Source organism: Zootoca vivipara, chromosome 7 (genome assembly GCF_963506605.1).
Source record: "Zootoca vivipara chromosome 7, rZooViv1.1, whole genome shotgun sequence".
Lineage (NCBI taxonomy): Eukaryota > Metazoa > Chordata > Lepidosauria > Squamata > Lacertidae > Zootoca > Zootoca vivipara.
Genome location: NC_083282.1, coordinates 40,728,269 through 40,745,373, shown reverse-complemented (window position 1 = coordinate 40,745,373; position 17,105 = coordinate 40,728,269). Strand labels below are relative to the sequence as shown.

The window sequence follows — 17,105 nt, the reverse complement described above, 5'->3', positions numbered from 1 at the left end:
GGATGGGGGGGATCAAGAGTTGTATCTAGCATTGCCTGTGCAGAGTTGCCCTCATGTAATGGAGCTTCTTTCTGCACCCCACCCTCAACATCTCCTGAGCTTTCTCCCACCTTCTGGAGCAGAGGGTGTGTGGAGGCTGCAAGGGAAAGTTCTGTAAGACAAGCAGAAGTCTGCTCTGTTAGTGGAACAACAGTGTTGATATGGCCCAAAATCTACAGCAGGCATCCCCAAACTGCGGCCCTCCAGATGTTTTGGCCTACAACTCCCATGATCCCTAGCTAACAGGACCAGTGGTCGGGGAAGATGGGAATTGTAGTCCAAAACATCTGGAGGGCCGAAGTTTGGGGATGCCTGATCTACAGGATGGAAATACCTTCCTTAAGGCCAACCAAGACGACTAAATAGTGATCAAGTTTGAGTTCTGTATAGCATTTCATGATGCTGAATGATAAGCAGAAAAAGGGAGTAAGAAAAAAGTTGGCATGATAATATTGCCATGAAATTTGCAGTTATAACAGGCTTAGAGTTCTGCTGACTTATCTGGATTAGCCTCTGCTAACTGATTTCAGGTTACATCAGTGGTTACTTTTGGGGGGGGGGGGAATGTCCATGACTGTTAGGTTCAAGACCTTTTATTTTCAAAAAATAGTCCTGTCTCCAACATTAGGCATAACACATACATGTTTCTTGTTAGATAAAACGTAGAAGTAAAAAAGAGAAACAAAATAAGTTTTATATTAAAACTATAGATTAATTTTAGGTGCTGCATCAGATATACGCAAGTGCAGTTTCCATTCACTTATTCTTTTACATAGCAACTTGTGGGTATGAAATCCCTGCAAAAGGTATAGTTCTATAAGCAAACATAGGAATCAATAATAGTAAAACCAAAGAATATTCAAAATTATTTAGGAAAGTTTTACATCTCTAAATTTTAAATGTTAACAAGTTTTGGCTAATCTATTTGTTTTAGTGGATGGGTGCTTCAGCAACAAGCATTTCCCCATATGTTTTGGTGAGAGGTGGGCAGGTTAATATTTCAACTAAGTTCAGATTCTCTCCATCTTGTTTCCTTTTTTCCTTTCTAGATGTGTGATCTGTATGATGGACTTTGTTTACGGGGACCCTATCAGATTCCTGCCATGCATGCATATTTACCACCTGGACTGTATAGATGACTGGTTGATGAGATCTTTCACGTGTCCTTCCTGCATGGAGCCAGTTGATGCAGCACTGTTGTCCTCCTACGAGACTAACTGAGCCAGAGCTTCTCTTCTGACCTGTCAAGGAAACCATCCACTTTAAAGGGGTTTGATCCTTTGCCATCTGCCCAAAGAACCAGGGATTAGGAAACAAAATCATGCACAAAAAAATTCTCATTTCTTAAGAATAAAGAAATATCCTGAATAGCAGACAGAGGGAGGGAGGGAAGGAAGGAAGAAAAACACATTTATAGACTATAGAAAAAGTAGGGAGTTATTTTTATGTAAAGCCTTGATCCAGTGCTTAAAAATAGTTGCTCCTTAAGAAAGCCTGTTAGCACACCCATACAGAATAACTGTGTGAATAATAAAATATGTTAAAAATTAAATTGTGTGGATGCAGCCCACCAGGAAGTTTCCTGTTCAAGCTTCTTTGAGATGAATGACAAGAATATTATTGGGGGGGATGAGTGTGTGTGTGTGAGAGTGAGCGCTAAAAAGGAGAAAGGGATGCTGGAGTATCCTTTGTCCTAAAGAAAACTGCATTTTTTGTTCAGATTGCTTCACAAGTTCCTGGTATTTGGGTCAATGCTCTATTTACAAAAAAAGCTACATTTTATAACACTGGCACAAAAATAGTTTCAAGCTTGTTTGCACAGTTTTTTTATTCATTGGAAATGGAATCCATTTTGCCTTAGGTCTTCTAAAATAGTGTATTCTTATTTTGGGGCTGGCTCTATGCTTGAAAACCAGTTTATTTATAACATGTTATAAAAGTGCTATATTTTGTTTGCAGTTAGGATTATGTGGACTTTGAGAAGATCTCCTAGCTTGTAAGCAAACTTGAGATGCACTTTTTTTTATATGAGACATTTTAATGTGACAATATTAAAAGAAAACCAACACAAACCAGTATTTGCCTTTCTAGTGTTTCCTTTCATCATTTTCTTTCTAAACAGAGTGCAGAATTCAAATACTAAAATTGATCTTATAAAGTTAAAATGGAACATGAAGACAAGATAAAGATTACCCTGCAATCTCAAAAACACAATTTGTTGGGGATGCATTCTTTTAAAAAAGTTTCATCTTGGATCATATAAAAAAATACTGCATCTCTTGTTTTTGTACTATTTAGATTCTCAAGACCATCCTGTGTCTCGGTCTCTGTGTATTAAGTGTACCTTTGGTATTCTTTTGGCTGGCATAGCAGTCTATCAGCAGATATTAAAATATTCTATATTTTATGTTTTATATGCAAAATTCATATTTGGCAAATAATTACATAAAACTGATCAAGTTAGTGATCCTACGGCTGGTAAGGGCTGTTCCATGTATTTACATTTATGAAACTAAAAAGAAAAGTGATGTGCTTGATAGATGCAGTCTTGCAGAGAGGGTAGTTGTAAAAAAAAAAATCCACTTAGGATGTGGAGTTTTGTTCTCTTAAAACATTCTTTAATATGACCTTTATACTTTTGACAAAGCCAATATGTTGAAATGTCTTAGTTTAGCATGAGATGCAGGCACTGTATCAAGGACTGTTCTGATTGTTTTGGCTACAGGATCCGAAGAAACTGTATGTAAACAACTACTGCACTGAAGACTATGTCTACAGTAGAAGCACTGCAGACTGTAAGCATTCACCTAACAAATCCCATCAGTGGAAGCTGTACACAAGGACTTATACAACAGGGCTTTCACCCCTTACCTCGCCCCATGCTTCCTGAAATTGGCTCTGGGGTGTGTGTGTGTGTCAGGAGACCCCCCCCCCAAAGAACAGCATGCGAGGAGAGGGGAGGGGAGGCTTGTTCCATCTGGCAAGCTAAAATGCTTGGGCTGATGGTAAGATCAGAAGAGCACAATGTGGAATTCCTCAATGCTATAGAATAGAGCAGGCGTCCCAAACGTCGGCCCTCCAGATGTTTTGGACTACAATTCCCATCTTCCCCGACCACTGGTCCTGTTAGCTAGGGATCATGGGAGTTGTAGGCCAAAACATCTGGAGGGCCGCAGTTTGGGGATGCCTGGAATAGAGCAATTACATGTAAAATAATTTCTACAAGATTAGTTGGCAAAAGTATCCACTAACCTGTGCCAGATGCTGTATAAGACACTGTAGACTATTTCCATTCAAATGCCTTCCTATCCCATGGTGTGTAGTGGTGTATACACAGCACCTATGCAAGCAGCCTTTCCTATTTGATTTGTTGGAGAAGGCAGACTCGGGCATACGCCAAATTGGCCTTGTAAGTGAAAAGAACAGCGGCTGGGAGGACTTCAGTGTCTGCATCAGAATCGACATACCTGCAAAAGATTGTTGGATTGGGGTGATTGTTAAAAGTGTAAATGGTGCACTGTTGGAAGAAAGCAACTAGCAGTATACAGTCTTGGGTTGATTTGCATTTACTGGTATATTGAAAACCTTTTACAACCCCCCCCCCCTTTTAATTCAGCTATTCTTAATTACAGGAAGGAAATCTGAGAAAGAAAAATATGAAGTTGTGCAATATTTTCAGTAGTAAATCATACTACCTTTCTTATCATTCCACCTGTTGTTTTCCATATATGTTGATGTCTATCTTGTCAAGTATTATAGCCAGACTTTTCTTCGACAAATGAACACTTTTAAAACACCTTTATCTTGTTCATTGTTGTTTGTTCCCAAGATTTTTTTCAAAAGACAGAGGCAGGGAATGTTATGAGAAAGTGAGTTGTGACTGGTTTTCCCAACTTAATTTCACAAACCTTCTACTTTTTATTAAGCTATTTATTAAAATATTAAAGGGTTAGGATTGTAAGAGACTTACACGCTAAATACAGAATTAAGTGCCCTTAAGCGTATAGAGTTGTGCTTACATTTGTGTTGCCTTGTGGCCTTTTACTCAAATACCAAACCAATTTTATATAAATTGATTTTAAACCCTCATAACCTATTCAGTGCTTTTTTTCTCTGGGGGGGACGCAGGGGTATGCATACTCCTAATCTAAGTTTGGCCTCACTAAGGGGCAGTATTTCAACATGAATAGGAAAATGAGAGTACCCCAAAACATTTTTTTATAGAAAAGAAGCACTGGATAGATTTAAGTTTAACTTTTGTTCTAAAACTCTATCATATGATCCTCCGGCTAAAACAAACTGTATTGTAAATATGAGTTGTACATTACATGGAAAGTAAATTATTTCTTTACATGCCACGTTTCATGGCAAAATATCATTAAAACCACACTGTAAAATAAAGGCATTGTAACATTATTATTATTTTTTCCATTTGGAAAAAAATGAAAACATTAAAACACCAACAGTTAATGCAAAACAGACCACCATATATTAAAAAGAACTTGCCTGTTCCTCCATGAGAACCGCCAAATTGTGAATCACATCTTTCAGGGGGAACGCAACAAGTTTAAATATGTAGAAGTAAATATCAACCATATTGCAAAGGGAAATTTGAGCTTGTTTGAATGCTCTTGTTAACAAAGGAAGCCTACTGAAATTTGACAAAAATATTGCATAAACACCTGTAATTGGGTGCACTATTTAATACCGTATGTTGTACCTACTGTAAAATAAATAAATAAATAAATCTAATGGGACATAATTTAACAGACCATTAAGCTTTCTTTATTGCTGGGTGTTAAGAGGATGTAAACAAGGGACAGAATTCACAAAATCTATGACAATTAGGTTAATATACAAAACTTCCCAAATTATTCTACAAAAGCTTATTGTTTTTCAGATTGTAGCTTAAGCAACATCGCCTCTAACCTTACGCTTAAGTATGTATTAAATATGTTTAATACTATTAGAAGTTATAAAGCAACACTCCTGCACAACCTTTATCATTTTCTACAGAACATTAAAGTTTAGTTTAGTTTCCTGAATAGGCAAAACTTTTAAAAGTTACTTGCCTATAAGTTCTATTAAAAACAATGGAATTATGGAACTATACTGTTACCATCTTAAACATCCAAAATTAGCAGTAAATTCCACTGAACTCATTAGGATTTACTTATAAATCTGTAGAGGTCCAAGCTGTCATTTCCATTGATTTCAAACAGTCTCCAATGTAACAATTAGGCTTTCCTGAATGCTGCTGGAAGTCTATTCAGTAAGAAGGGTATTTTGAAAAGAAAGAGAGGGAGGGAAAACACAATACATACAACAAAAATACAAAGAACAGCTAGCTGATTTTGTGCTTTTTATAATTGCACTGTACACATATTCTGCATCCGATATAAACAGTCTTTGCAGTATTGAGAAAAGATTAATAATGCCTACTCAGCGTAAGGGTTCTCTGGTATATATTAGTTTTGCATTGGGAGAAATCAGCCACATGTGAAATATATGTTTTCAGTTCTCTGAAACTAAAGAAAGGTGAAATTTGAAATGACACAAATCTATTTGACACACTCCACAAGGAAGTCCTGCAAGGGACAGAAATGCAGTCACAAATCATCCCCCTACTATACAGTGGTGCCTCGCTAGACAAATGCCCTGTTAGAATAATTTTTCGCTATATGAATATGTTTTGCGATCGGAGGTTGCCTCACAAAATGACGAGGTTTTCTATGGCGAAGCGTGGCCATAAAAACCTCCGATCACAAAACCTACTTGCAAAAGGCAGTTGTCTAGCGAAAGGGGAACCAGCTGTAGCAAGGGAAGAATGCAAAGGAAGATCAGCTGTCAGCGCATGTCAGCTGATCTTTCTTTGCCTTCTTCCCAAGCAGGAAGAAGTGCGCAGCCGCGGTGAGGGGGCCGATCCGGGTCGGCCAGAGGGTAAGCGCCGTGCGCTTTCTCTTGCTCGCCCCGCACGCGGGGCTCGCCCTCGGCCGACCCGGGATCATCTGCCTGAGTGTCGCCCAGATCGGCCCCCCTCAGCACTGCCGCCACACGCTTCCTGCTGCTGCTCCGCGTGCTGCTGTATCGTGGGGGGTGTGTGTGTGCTTCCCGCTTCTCAGCTGAGAAGCGGGAATCACACACCTCCACGATACAGCAGCGCCGGAGCAGCAGGAAGTCCCCGAGCCAGCCGGCAGTCCCCCGAAGCCCATAGGAATGCTTTGATTAAGTTTCAATGCATTCCTATGGGAAACCGTGACTCACTAGACGAATTTTTCGTAGGACGAATTGAGTCCTGGAACGAATTAAATTCGTCTAGCGAGGCACCACTGTACAACAGAATGTGTCAAACTTCCTGCCACCTTAAAACTATAGTGGGTACATTGTTTCTGCAATGTAGCTTCCAACCCTGCCCCAGGAAATTGGTGACTTCCAGAACCTGTGGGCATTCTGTAGTACCACAGAGGGGTTGATCAATATGTGCAGTCCTATCAAAATAGTAGCAGTTATGCCACTGATGTAGCCAATCAATTGTTTGGTAAGAAGGGGAGAGTGAATCCAACCATCTGCCAAAGAGGTCATTGGTTCTCTCTAAATGTCTAGCAGACCTCCCCCCCCCCAAAAAAAGTTCCAGCAGCTAGTTAAGGAGGAAGGACTGCATGATTAACACTCTCCCAAATAATATGGCTAATACAAACTGGACATGCTCCAGTTCAAAATATCCTGTACCGTAAAATGGCTTATGAATGTTCACAATGCTTCCAGTACAATATTAAAACAGGAGTAGCCAACTTGGCACCTTGATGTTGCCTCATCATCCCTGGCCATTGGCCATGCTGGCTGAGACTGATGGGAGCTGGAGTCCCAAGAGCTGGAGGGCACCATGCTGGCAATCCCTGTTCCAAACCATATGCCACTTTAGGGGGAAAAAACAAATAATTCTGTACTGCTCAACAAAAAGAATAAACCAGCACTAAACTTCTTGAAAGACTCGTTTTCTTAATGCAGTCTAACCATTACTTTTGCTTCAGAAAGAGAGAGATTCCGGTTTACTTTGCTTCTTTGGCTTTTTCAATATTGATAACTCTTTCAAACTGGTAAGCATCAGCACGTTGCAACTGGATTTTGGCTGCATTTGTTGGCATCTTGAGTGTTAGCAAAATAGAATACATTAGAAGAGGAAAAAATGAAAGTATGTGTGAGATTAAAGAACAGTACATTATAATATTAAATCTGAATCAAAGGTTATTAATTGGTTGTTCCTTCTTATCAGGAAAATTACCACCTCATTTAAAAAGTAGTTTTAAAAATTCAGTCTATGTAAACATAAAAGTTATATTCATAACCAAGTGTGATCTAGGTATTTGTCAGCAACTCTATAGAATTCATGATTTCATCCATTTAAATATTATTTGCCAAATTAACGAACATGAAAATCTTATTTAAAAAACTTATAAAGAAAGTAAGTCACATTTGTATATATTACAAACAGTCGTGGAATGAAATACTGGTTTGTATTTTTAAATTAAATACGTTTTGTGCTAAACTACTGCCTGTCCTCTTGTGGCAGTTTGCATACCAAACAAGATTTCTTTTTAAAAAGTTAACATGAAAACTCTGCTTCCAGAACACCATTTTCTGGAGACAATTTGGCTTGGTGCAAAGCAGCTTGAATTCTGAAGTGTGTTCTTGTTTCCATGGAATAATTCTTATAATTTTGCCTAAAACAAAAGAGAGACATATTGTGATAGGCACTTAAATATTGCACCTCCCCATCATCATTGTATTGCAATATTTAAAAGAACAATTTTTACAAAGCGAAGGTAGAAAAACCAAACTTAATTCACAAATGTCTTCATTGCTTCCTCTGAAATAGAGACACAGACAACAGGACAATGCATCCAAGTCTACATTTCCCTGGAAAATGTATGCTTACTCATCCCCACTCCCCAGCCCAGAATAATAATAATAATTTATTATTTATACCCCGCTCATCTGGCTGGGTTTCCCCAGCCACTCTGGGCGGCTTCCAAACAGAAAAATGAAATAAAATAATCTATTAAACATTAAAAGTCTCCCTAAACAGGGCTGCCTTCAGATGTCTTCTAAAAGTCTGGTAGTTGTTTTTCTCTTTGACATCTGATGGGAGGGCATTCCACAGGGCGGGCGCCACTACCAAGAAGGCCCCCTGTCTAGTTCCCTGCAACTTGGCTTCTCGCAATGAGGGAACCGCCAGAAGGCCCTCGATGCTGGACCGAGGCCATATAGGGCTTTAAAGGTCAGCACCAACACTTTGAACTGTGCTCGGAAACATACTGGGAGCCAATGTAGATCTTTCAAGACTGGTGTTATGTGGTCTCGGCGGCCGTTCCCAGTCACCAGTCTAGCTGCCGCATTCTGGGTTAGTTGTAGTTTCCGAGTCACCTTCAAAGGTAGCCCCACGTAGAGCGCATTGCAGTAGTCCAAGCGAGAGATAACTAGAGCATGCACCACTCTGGCGATACAGTCTGCAGGCAGGTAGGGTCTCAGCCTGCGTACCAGATGGAGCTGATAGACAGCTGCCCTGGACACAGAATTGACCTGCGCCTCCATGGACAGCTGTGAGTCCAAAATGACTCCCAGGCTGTGCACCTGGTCCTTCAGGGGCACAGTTACCCCATTCAGGACCAAGGAGTCCTCCACACCTGCCCGCCTCCTGTCCCGCACAAACAGTACTTCTGTCTTGTCAGGATTCAACCTCAATCTGTTAGCTGCCATCCATACTCCAACAAAACAAGTCTATATTAAGTGTCCATTATGCAAAAAATGAATAAATCTAAAGTTCAGGATACACACGCACACACACACACACTCACGAAGGCAACTCTATGTTGCTCTTTTATGGTTAGTATAAAGAAAGAAAAGAAATCTAAAATATCTTCCCCCTCAATACAAAATAAACCCAGAGAGTACATTAATACAAAAATAAGGTACAGTACCTATTTAAGCAATACTGTAAAGTAATATCAAAAAACAACATAAACCCTATCAATGTATGAAGCACCTTATACAAAATTCAAGCTATTGGTCTAATGCAGTATTAGCTGTCTTGATTGGCTGAGGCTCACCAGGATCCCAGGCAGCCTTGCAATCCAAGTTCCCCTTTAAACTGGAGGTGCTTTGGATTGAATCCTCATGCAGTGCATATGCTCTGTCACAGAGACAGCTTCAAGGCACTCAATGGATACACAGGGATTATCCACTTCATCCTTGCAACAGTCTAATGGGTGAGGTCAGGGATCCCAAACTTTTTTGGGGCCCAGGGGAACATTTGGAAAACAGATGTCATGGGCATCACAAAATGTCCATTTCACAACAACAAACTGATGATGCTGAGAGAGAGCACCCCAATGAACATGCATAACACCTCCACCCCCAAAGCTGACTGGCCACTAGCTGTGCCGCCCCCCCCCCCACTTTTCTTTTCCTATAAAAAAATGCTTTTTCACTATGGACCCAGAGGTATTATGAAGAAAACAAAGGAAGACAGGACAGCTTGTGTTTTCAACCAGCCCAGTTGCTGCCCAAGGTAAAAACAAACAAACAAAAGAAAACTTGGAATGGCAAAGGGCCTTGGCAGGAACCCAAGAGTTAACCTGAGAGTTTTATCTGAATGCTGCAGCTAGACTATAGAACTTTGTAACCCAAGTTCAACACACTAGCCAATACCTATTTTGGCTCTGTCAGGATTCATATTGTGTAGGCGACGGCATCACTGCTGAAAGTAGCATCCCCATAGGAAGTGCATGTCTTACAATCTCATTTAGGAGTAATTATAATGGGATGCAGTGTCATCACATTACAAGTTTCCCTGCTTTCAGTAGCCAAGAAAATGGAGAAATGGGCAGGGATGTCACACAACAAAAAGTCTCATGCGTCTTCCTAAATATCACTGTAGGGAGCTAAGAAAGTAGCTTCAGTGGTGAATGCAGCAAGACACAAAATATTTAACATATTTAGCCCTAGAATTTTATTTTCAACTCTCCATTAAGTTCATTTAATTAATTAATAAAGCTTGATGTTTATTTTTCTAGACAGGTCGGCCTTGATATGATCAAGTCCTATAGATATGGCAGTTTTTAAAGTGAGAAGGTGAACATATTTAGAAACTTAACATAAAAAGCTTGGTGTACTGCACATACAATATGAGGTGTTTAAAAAAGGGTATCCAATTCTGACTTTTTACTAGTAGAGAGCACTTTCGTTTGTGCAATATGAAATAACTAGTTTTCACTGGTAGCCCCTGCCCCCCTTCAAAGGTGCTTTAGAGGGTTGGAGTGGATGCTCTAGAACACTATGGGGTATGGTGGGAAGCAGAGAAAAATCAAGTACTTCCTGCTAACTCTTAAGGCACCATTGGGTACAATTAGAAAAGGATTCAGGTTTTCAGTTTTACATTATTTATCTTATAATCCATTTTGTGATAGCAAACTTAGTAGTCTCCAAAATGCAGCCTGTATTTTTTCAACCCACAGCCTGAATTGCACCTGTTATTTTTAACCTATGAAGACAGAATTAGGGTGTGTGTTTGTTTACAGCTGCTTTTATTGGATTCTCTTCTGTCTCAGAACCTGGGTTGTGCTAGTATGTAGATTTAGGTCAGCTAAAGCAAGTCTTGGTTCCCGTCCACCCCCCCACCCACCCCATTTTTAGCAAGCCTTGTTAAAGAGTCGGCATGATCACATTCTCTTCCCCAAGCCCATAGGCTCTCCCCTGCTCCATGTTAGTCACCTATTCTCCCCCTACTGGCTAAAGAGGGGAAGAAATGGATTTTTAAGCAATTTAGAAAACAAGCTCAGGATAAAAGAAACATTAATATTTCTCTTTTTCCACAGAGAAAACGTTTGGAGAAAAGGAATATTCAAGAAAAGTATCACACCAGCATACAAAACTCATTCCACATTCCTCCCTAAGTGTAGAACCTTAAATTTGTCCCTATTGAAATTCACTGTGTTAGGTTTTGGCCCAGTTCTCCAGTCTGTTAAGGCAATACTGATTCCTGCTTTTGTCTTCTGTGGCATTGGCTACCACACCCAGCTTGATGCCATCTGCAAATTTGATGAGCATTCCCTCAATTCCTTTGTCCAAGTTGTTTATAAAGATGTTGAACAACAAGGGGCCCAGGATGGAACTCTGCTACACTCCACTTAAATAACCACCACTGTTTCAGCCCCCTGCTCTATCTAGTTCTAATAAGCAAGTGTTTATTATAGCCTTACTTTGCTCGTTCCAGGATCTTTACAGCGTCTTCTCTTCTGTCTTGGTCCAGGTATAATAAAGCAAGTTCAAGCAGCGCATTTGGAATTAAATAATGATCGTACTTTATCTTCTTTTCACTTTAAAGAAGAAATAGCAATTAATGAACAACTGTAGCTCTACAATCAAATAATAAAGTCACTTGGTGCTGACACAAATGCTGCACATTGTTTCAATGTATCCTAGGTTGTTAAATAATCTACATTTTTTGCACCGAAGAACATCCCATGGCATAGCTGCCAAGTTTTCCCTTTTCTCGCGAGGAAGCCTATTCAGCATAAGGGAAAATCCCTTTAAAAAGGGATAACTTGGCAGCTATGTCCCATGGCCATTCTTGTATGGCATCATTCAGGCTCCTCAAGATCCTTACTTGAACATAATACCTACAAGCACCTGCACATGGAGCTTTCAGCGTTACATCACAGGCTTGGCCAGAGACTTAATTTTCAGGAAATAAGTCACTGCAGCTATAGCTTCCTTACCATATAACAATGGAACATGGAGTGTCCCATGTTCATCTGTAATTGGGATTGATGTTATCTTGCAGTCTGGGGACAGAATGGCAGCGTAAGGGTGATTCTGTGTACAGATACCGGTACATGTACTGTACCCTTGTTTGAATGTACAGAATTTATGACAGTAAAGGAGTGGTCGAAGCACATGAAACCTAACTGTTCCCACATTCATTTTCTATTTTGAAAAGTAGAGCATCAGCAGGTCATACAACTGGGGCTCCAGAAGTGCAGATGGATTTATACATCTTCAGCCTCAGCTTATAAGCAGTATCTAAATCAGCTGCAGATTCCGAGTCTCCTGGGTGCTGACCTCATCACTTCTCAGCATAGTTAATACACTACTGGCATGAAACAACATCATGATGTCAGGGTAGATATGCTGATTAAGGAAGCCAATTAAACAAGTGGCCACTGTAGTCATATATGTGTGATATAACTATGGATCTGCATCTGCATATTTGTACCAATTTACATTGCAGGGGCTGGTTTTTGTGCTCCAGGACACAGCTAAATTGTGTTTCTGGGAAAATTTGTGGTATGATGGTTATGTCTCTATTCAACTTGGGCAGGGGATGACTAAACTTTTTTGGCCTGAGGCTGCACAGAGGCCTCTGAGGCCTGCAAGGCAGTGGTGGGCAGGGCCAAAGTGGCCAAAACACATTTACCCACTCATGTGGCAGATACAGGCAGCCTCTCTCCTATACTCTTCTGTCAATCAGCAGAGGAACAGGAGGAGGGTCTCCTCAATGTTTGAGGATTTTTGTAGAATACTGGAACCAACTTTGTGGGTTGGATGTGACTGTGTCGTGGACTGGCTGGATGCAAAGAAATTGTGGGAGGTGCCAGTTGGGGAACCCCCAGTTTTAATGGGATGAGTTGCTGTGCTCACTAGGCCTCGCCTCCTGAGCCGACCTTTTTTCTTGAATAAAGAGTTAAGTTCACTGATGTCATGTGATTTATTGCTGTCCCACTCCTGACAGACTGCCTCTGTAAAGAGCACTATCAGTGCTGAGTTCCACTGTGCCACATAGCTTCTGATTTTAGGAGGCATAATCCTGACCTCTGTTGCACCCTGAATATTCAGAGGTACAAGTTCAACACTTAGGCACATAGTGAGATACAGAAATGTACAACAATTTATATAACTGCATGGTTGTCCATTAACTATGCCAAACTTTAAAACATCTCTACGGAATCACTTTCCAATGAGAAATGCTCACAGGTTTTGATAAGCTGATGTGGCTATTACTGGCTCAGTATTTCTTATTGCGCTGTCATCTTCTCAAGTTAGGACACTTACTTTAAGTGAATGTAAGTGAAGTGTTCTTCTGCTTCTGAAATCTTGCCAAGATATTTCAAGCACAACCCTTTCAGTAACTTGATCACACACTGATCATCAACAAACAAATCTGTAGCTGAAAAATAAAGCAACAGGGAGCTGAGCTGAGGCAATTTTGTAAACTTTGAAAGGGGGAGAAAGAAACTATTCCACCACAATACATACATACATAGCGAGAGAGAAGCAGCAGCAGCCCTCCAAACATTTTGAACTGCAACAGCTGTGCTGGCTGGTGCTAATAGGAGTTGCAGTCCTAAACATCTGGAGGGCACCAGATTGGGAAAAGCTGCCCTATGCCATACATCAAGTGTGATCATAATTAAAGTACCGGTAGTTACAGGTATCTGAAGACGTGTGCATGCACACGAAAGCTCATACCAATAACAAACTTGCTTGGCCTCTAAGGTGCTACTGGAATGTTTTGTTTTGTTTTGTTTCCATAATTAAAGTAGTAACCATCCCCCTGCATGTTATCTAAGTATCAGCGTGTTGAGATTTCTCCACAATGATCCTTAAGGAAAGCTTAATGAATTGAATAGTACAACTGAGGTTTACCACAGTTTAAGCTGAAAAGAAATACAGAACAGATGTGTGATGAGAATATGCAGTTACATCAGTGACATACATACACCATAAATCACCATGTTTTTGTTTGTTTGTTTCTACTGCCTCTTGTCACTAATTATGGGGAAATGGCAATGGTTGCTGGGATCCAAAGTAACATAGACTTTAAACTTGAGAGAGGGATTTTTTAACTGAACTGAAATGACTGCTGGTTAGCAATTAAAGGAGGTTGCTTCTGGCTACCCCACGGGTGTCAAACACAAGGCCCGGGGGCCAAATCCGGCCCGCCAGACCTCGTCATGTGGCCCGCCGAGCGCCCCAGCCAGCGGGACCCAGCAGTGGGACCTTGCTGCTGAAGCGCCGTGCCAACAAAGCGCCGACAAACAGCTGGGGCCGGGGAAATGCTTTATGCCCCTGGGTCCCTTCGCGCTCTTTTCTGGCGCTGAATCAAGGCGGCGACCCCCCTTCCCTCTCTTTCTTCCTCCCTCTCGTTCTTATTCTTTCTTTCCCTCTCCTTCCTTCCTTCTTTATCTCTGTCTTCTCTCCCTCTTTCTTTTTCTTTCCTTCTTTATTCCTTCTTTCCTACTCTTCTTTCTCTCACCTCTTTCCTTCCTCTCTCCCTCCTGCTCCCTCTTTCCTTCCTTCCTTCCTTCCTTCCTTCCCAACTTTCTTCCTCTCCCTCATTCTTATTCTTTCTTTCCCTCTACTTCCTTCCTTCTTTCTCCCTTTCCGTCTTCTCTCCCTCTTTCTTTTTCTTTCCTTCTTTTTTCTCTTCCTTATTTCCAACTCTTCTTTCTCTCCCCTCTTTCCTTCCTTCCTCTCTCCCTCCCACTCCCTCTTTCCTTCCTTCCTTCCTTCCTTCCTTCCTTCCTTCCTTCCTTCCTTCCTTCCTTCCTTCCTCCTCTCCCTCTCCCTCTCCCTCTCCTCAGAAACATAGGATGCTGCTTTATACTTCTGGCCCTTAAACCCTGGAACCAGGAGAGCAGCTTCAGTGAGTCAACCTCAGCCAGTCCCTTTGGTGAAGGGTGGTGGCTCACTGGCAGAACATCTGTCCTGCATGCAGAAGGACCCCAGCATCTCCAGGTACTAGTAGCTCTGCAAAGGTCCTGCATGAAACCCTAGCGAGCCTCCACCACCCAGTGCAGTTACCAAAAATCATTTTTCAATAAATTGTACAATAATTGTACATTTGAATATCTACTTGCCATTATTCTGACTATGTTTCCGCTTTCAGAGCTAGTTATTACTTACATTATTACAAAAAACAGTAATAATTGAATGCAGTGACAATAATTTATGATAATAAAGAGTGGACACATAGTCCTACAGATACAACCGGCCCTTTGAGGGTGACCAAACTGCTGATGCGGCCCCCGATGAATTTGAGTTTGACACCCCTGGGCTACCCTATGCTCTCTTTAGGTAAAAGGCAGTGACACACGAATGCCTACAAGAGAAAAATTGAGGAAATGAAGTGTGCTTGACCCAAATCACTCCACATAAAAGCTAAATGATGCAAGAGAGGAGAGGCAAAACAAATGTCTAGTCATGCAAGCAAAAAAGAAGGATGTTGCTGACAGGTGTCTCCAAAAATAGAGTCTGGGAAGATAGTGACCTTTCCTGACTGGTTTAAGTATTCACTTGGACATCAGTTTGTCATGTCTGACCGATAATTGGCTGTATACAGTTCTTTGCACCTTGCTTGTCTGCAGCCTTACAGGATACCCTGCTGTGGTCCTTTTACTCCAATTGCCATTGAGAGCAATTGCTACTTATAGAATCATAGAATCGTAGTTGGAAGGGACCCAATGGTCATCTAGTCCTACTTCACAAGGTACACAACTTCCTAGAGAGAGAGCACTTCCTTGTAAGATACTGTACTGCAGAAAGGCCCAGGCAACAATGCACCTTTTTCTTTTCTTTTTGCTAAATGTAGTTTGATGCACTGGGAAGAAACTTTTGAGTTGCACCTGCTTATGCTATACTCAGAGTAAAGGTAAAGGGACCCCTGACCAGTCGTGACCGACTCTGGAGTTGCGGTGCTCATCTCACGCTATTGGCCAAGGGAGCCGGCGTACAGCTTCCAGGTCATGTGGCCAGCATGACAAAGTCGCTTCTGGCGAACCAGAGCAGCACACGGAAACAATAGCTGTAAAGAGGCATTCCTTATTGCTAGGTTTCATTAACTGATGTATCTAAAAGAAATATCTGAGCTTTTAAAAAAACCCAGACTGGCCAAATTAGAATGTCATCAACCAATGGTCAATTTAAAATAAAACCAAGTGTTGTTTAGAACTAGTATGTAGCAGCCAAGAATATACTACTGATCAGAAACATTCTAAGATAATAAATAATAATAATAATAATCCCTGTAACCTCACTTCTCACAATGAGGGAACCGCCAGAAGGCCCTCGGCGCTCATTGTCCAGGCTGAACGATGGGGGTGGAGACGCTCCTTCAGGTATACAGGTATACAGGATAAAACAATGGGTGGAAGAATTACTGCAAGTGCAGTGGGATTTCCCACACTTTCCTCCTCCATCATGTAACCTGTACACTCCCAAAATCTGCTCTGTGGGTTAGAACAGATTGGGGTGGGAAGAAGTTCTAGACCTTTGGCTTATTAGCACCCAATGCCCTTTTAAATGTGTTGTGGGAGGGGGATTATTGGCTTGTTTTTGTTCTTATTTTTATTATATATTTTGTGTCTTTTATATTGCAGTTTTATCTTGTGAACTGCCCTGAGACCTATGGATGAAGGGCGGTATACAAATTTAATAAACAACAACAACATTGTGCAAATAGAATTTTTTGTGCTAATGGAACTACTTACTTAGTTTTATGTTGAATACAACCCAAACATAATTAAACAAAAAAGAGCTTTGATACATACATACATATTCCCCCTTGCATCTTGTTCAAAAGTCCTGTGTCCCTGTACTGCCAGAGTCATTTATTTCTTGTATCTCACCCCCCACCACACCGATCCACATACATGCAGTTATACCACTGTATCCTTAAAGGGTAGTCAACTTCTCCCAACACAGAGACTGACTGAAGGAAGTCAATTTATTGTCAGGAAAAGTCGACTTCCCAAACTTACATCCAAATCTAAAAATAAATAGTTGCAAATATATTCCTGGAAGTGATCACCGTATTTTTCTGTCTATAAGATGCCCCCCATGTATAAGACACCCCCTATTTTGGGGGACTCAGGTTTAAGAAAATGGGGGGAGATGGCCCCATGTATAAGATGACCCCTAATTTTTGACATTATTTTTAAGGGAAAAAACCTAGTCTTAAACACGGAAAAATACGGTAGTATTTTCCCCCAAATTAGCATAGATAATTT

At 40.9% G+C, this 17,105-nt stretch overlaps 2 protein-coding genes across 2 annotated transcripts in view; one reads left to right on the top strand and one right to left on the bottom strand.

Moving 5' to 3' along the window:
* RNF11 (ring finger protein 11) overlaps positions 1-3,747 on the top strand; it is a 35,109-nt gene extending 31,362 nt beyond the window's left edge. Inside the window, exon 3 of the mRNA XM_035121605.2 lies at positions 1,089-3,747. Coding sequence (XP_034977496.1) covers positions 1,089-1,260 — 172 coding nt within the window. The 3' untranslated portion in view covers positions 1,261-3,747. The remainder of the gene's footprint in view (positions 1-1,088) is intronic.
* Positions 3,748-6,191: 2,444 nt separating this feature from the next.
* TTC39A (tetratricopeptide repeat domain 39A) overlaps positions 6,192-17,105 on the bottom strand; it is a 58,286-nt gene continuing 47,372 nt past the window's right edge. Inside the window, exons 16-18 of the mRNA XM_035121606.2 lie at positions 13,150-13,264; positions 11,298-11,414; positions 6,192-7,760 (exon numbers count right to left, since the gene is read on the bottom strand). Of these exons, the coding sequence (XP_034977497.2) occupies positions 7,643-7,760; positions 11,298-11,414; positions 13,150-13,264 (350 nt within the window). The 3' untranslated portion in view covers positions 6,192-7,642. The remainder of the gene's footprint in view (positions 7,761-11,297; positions 11,415-13,149; positions 13,265-17,105) is intronic.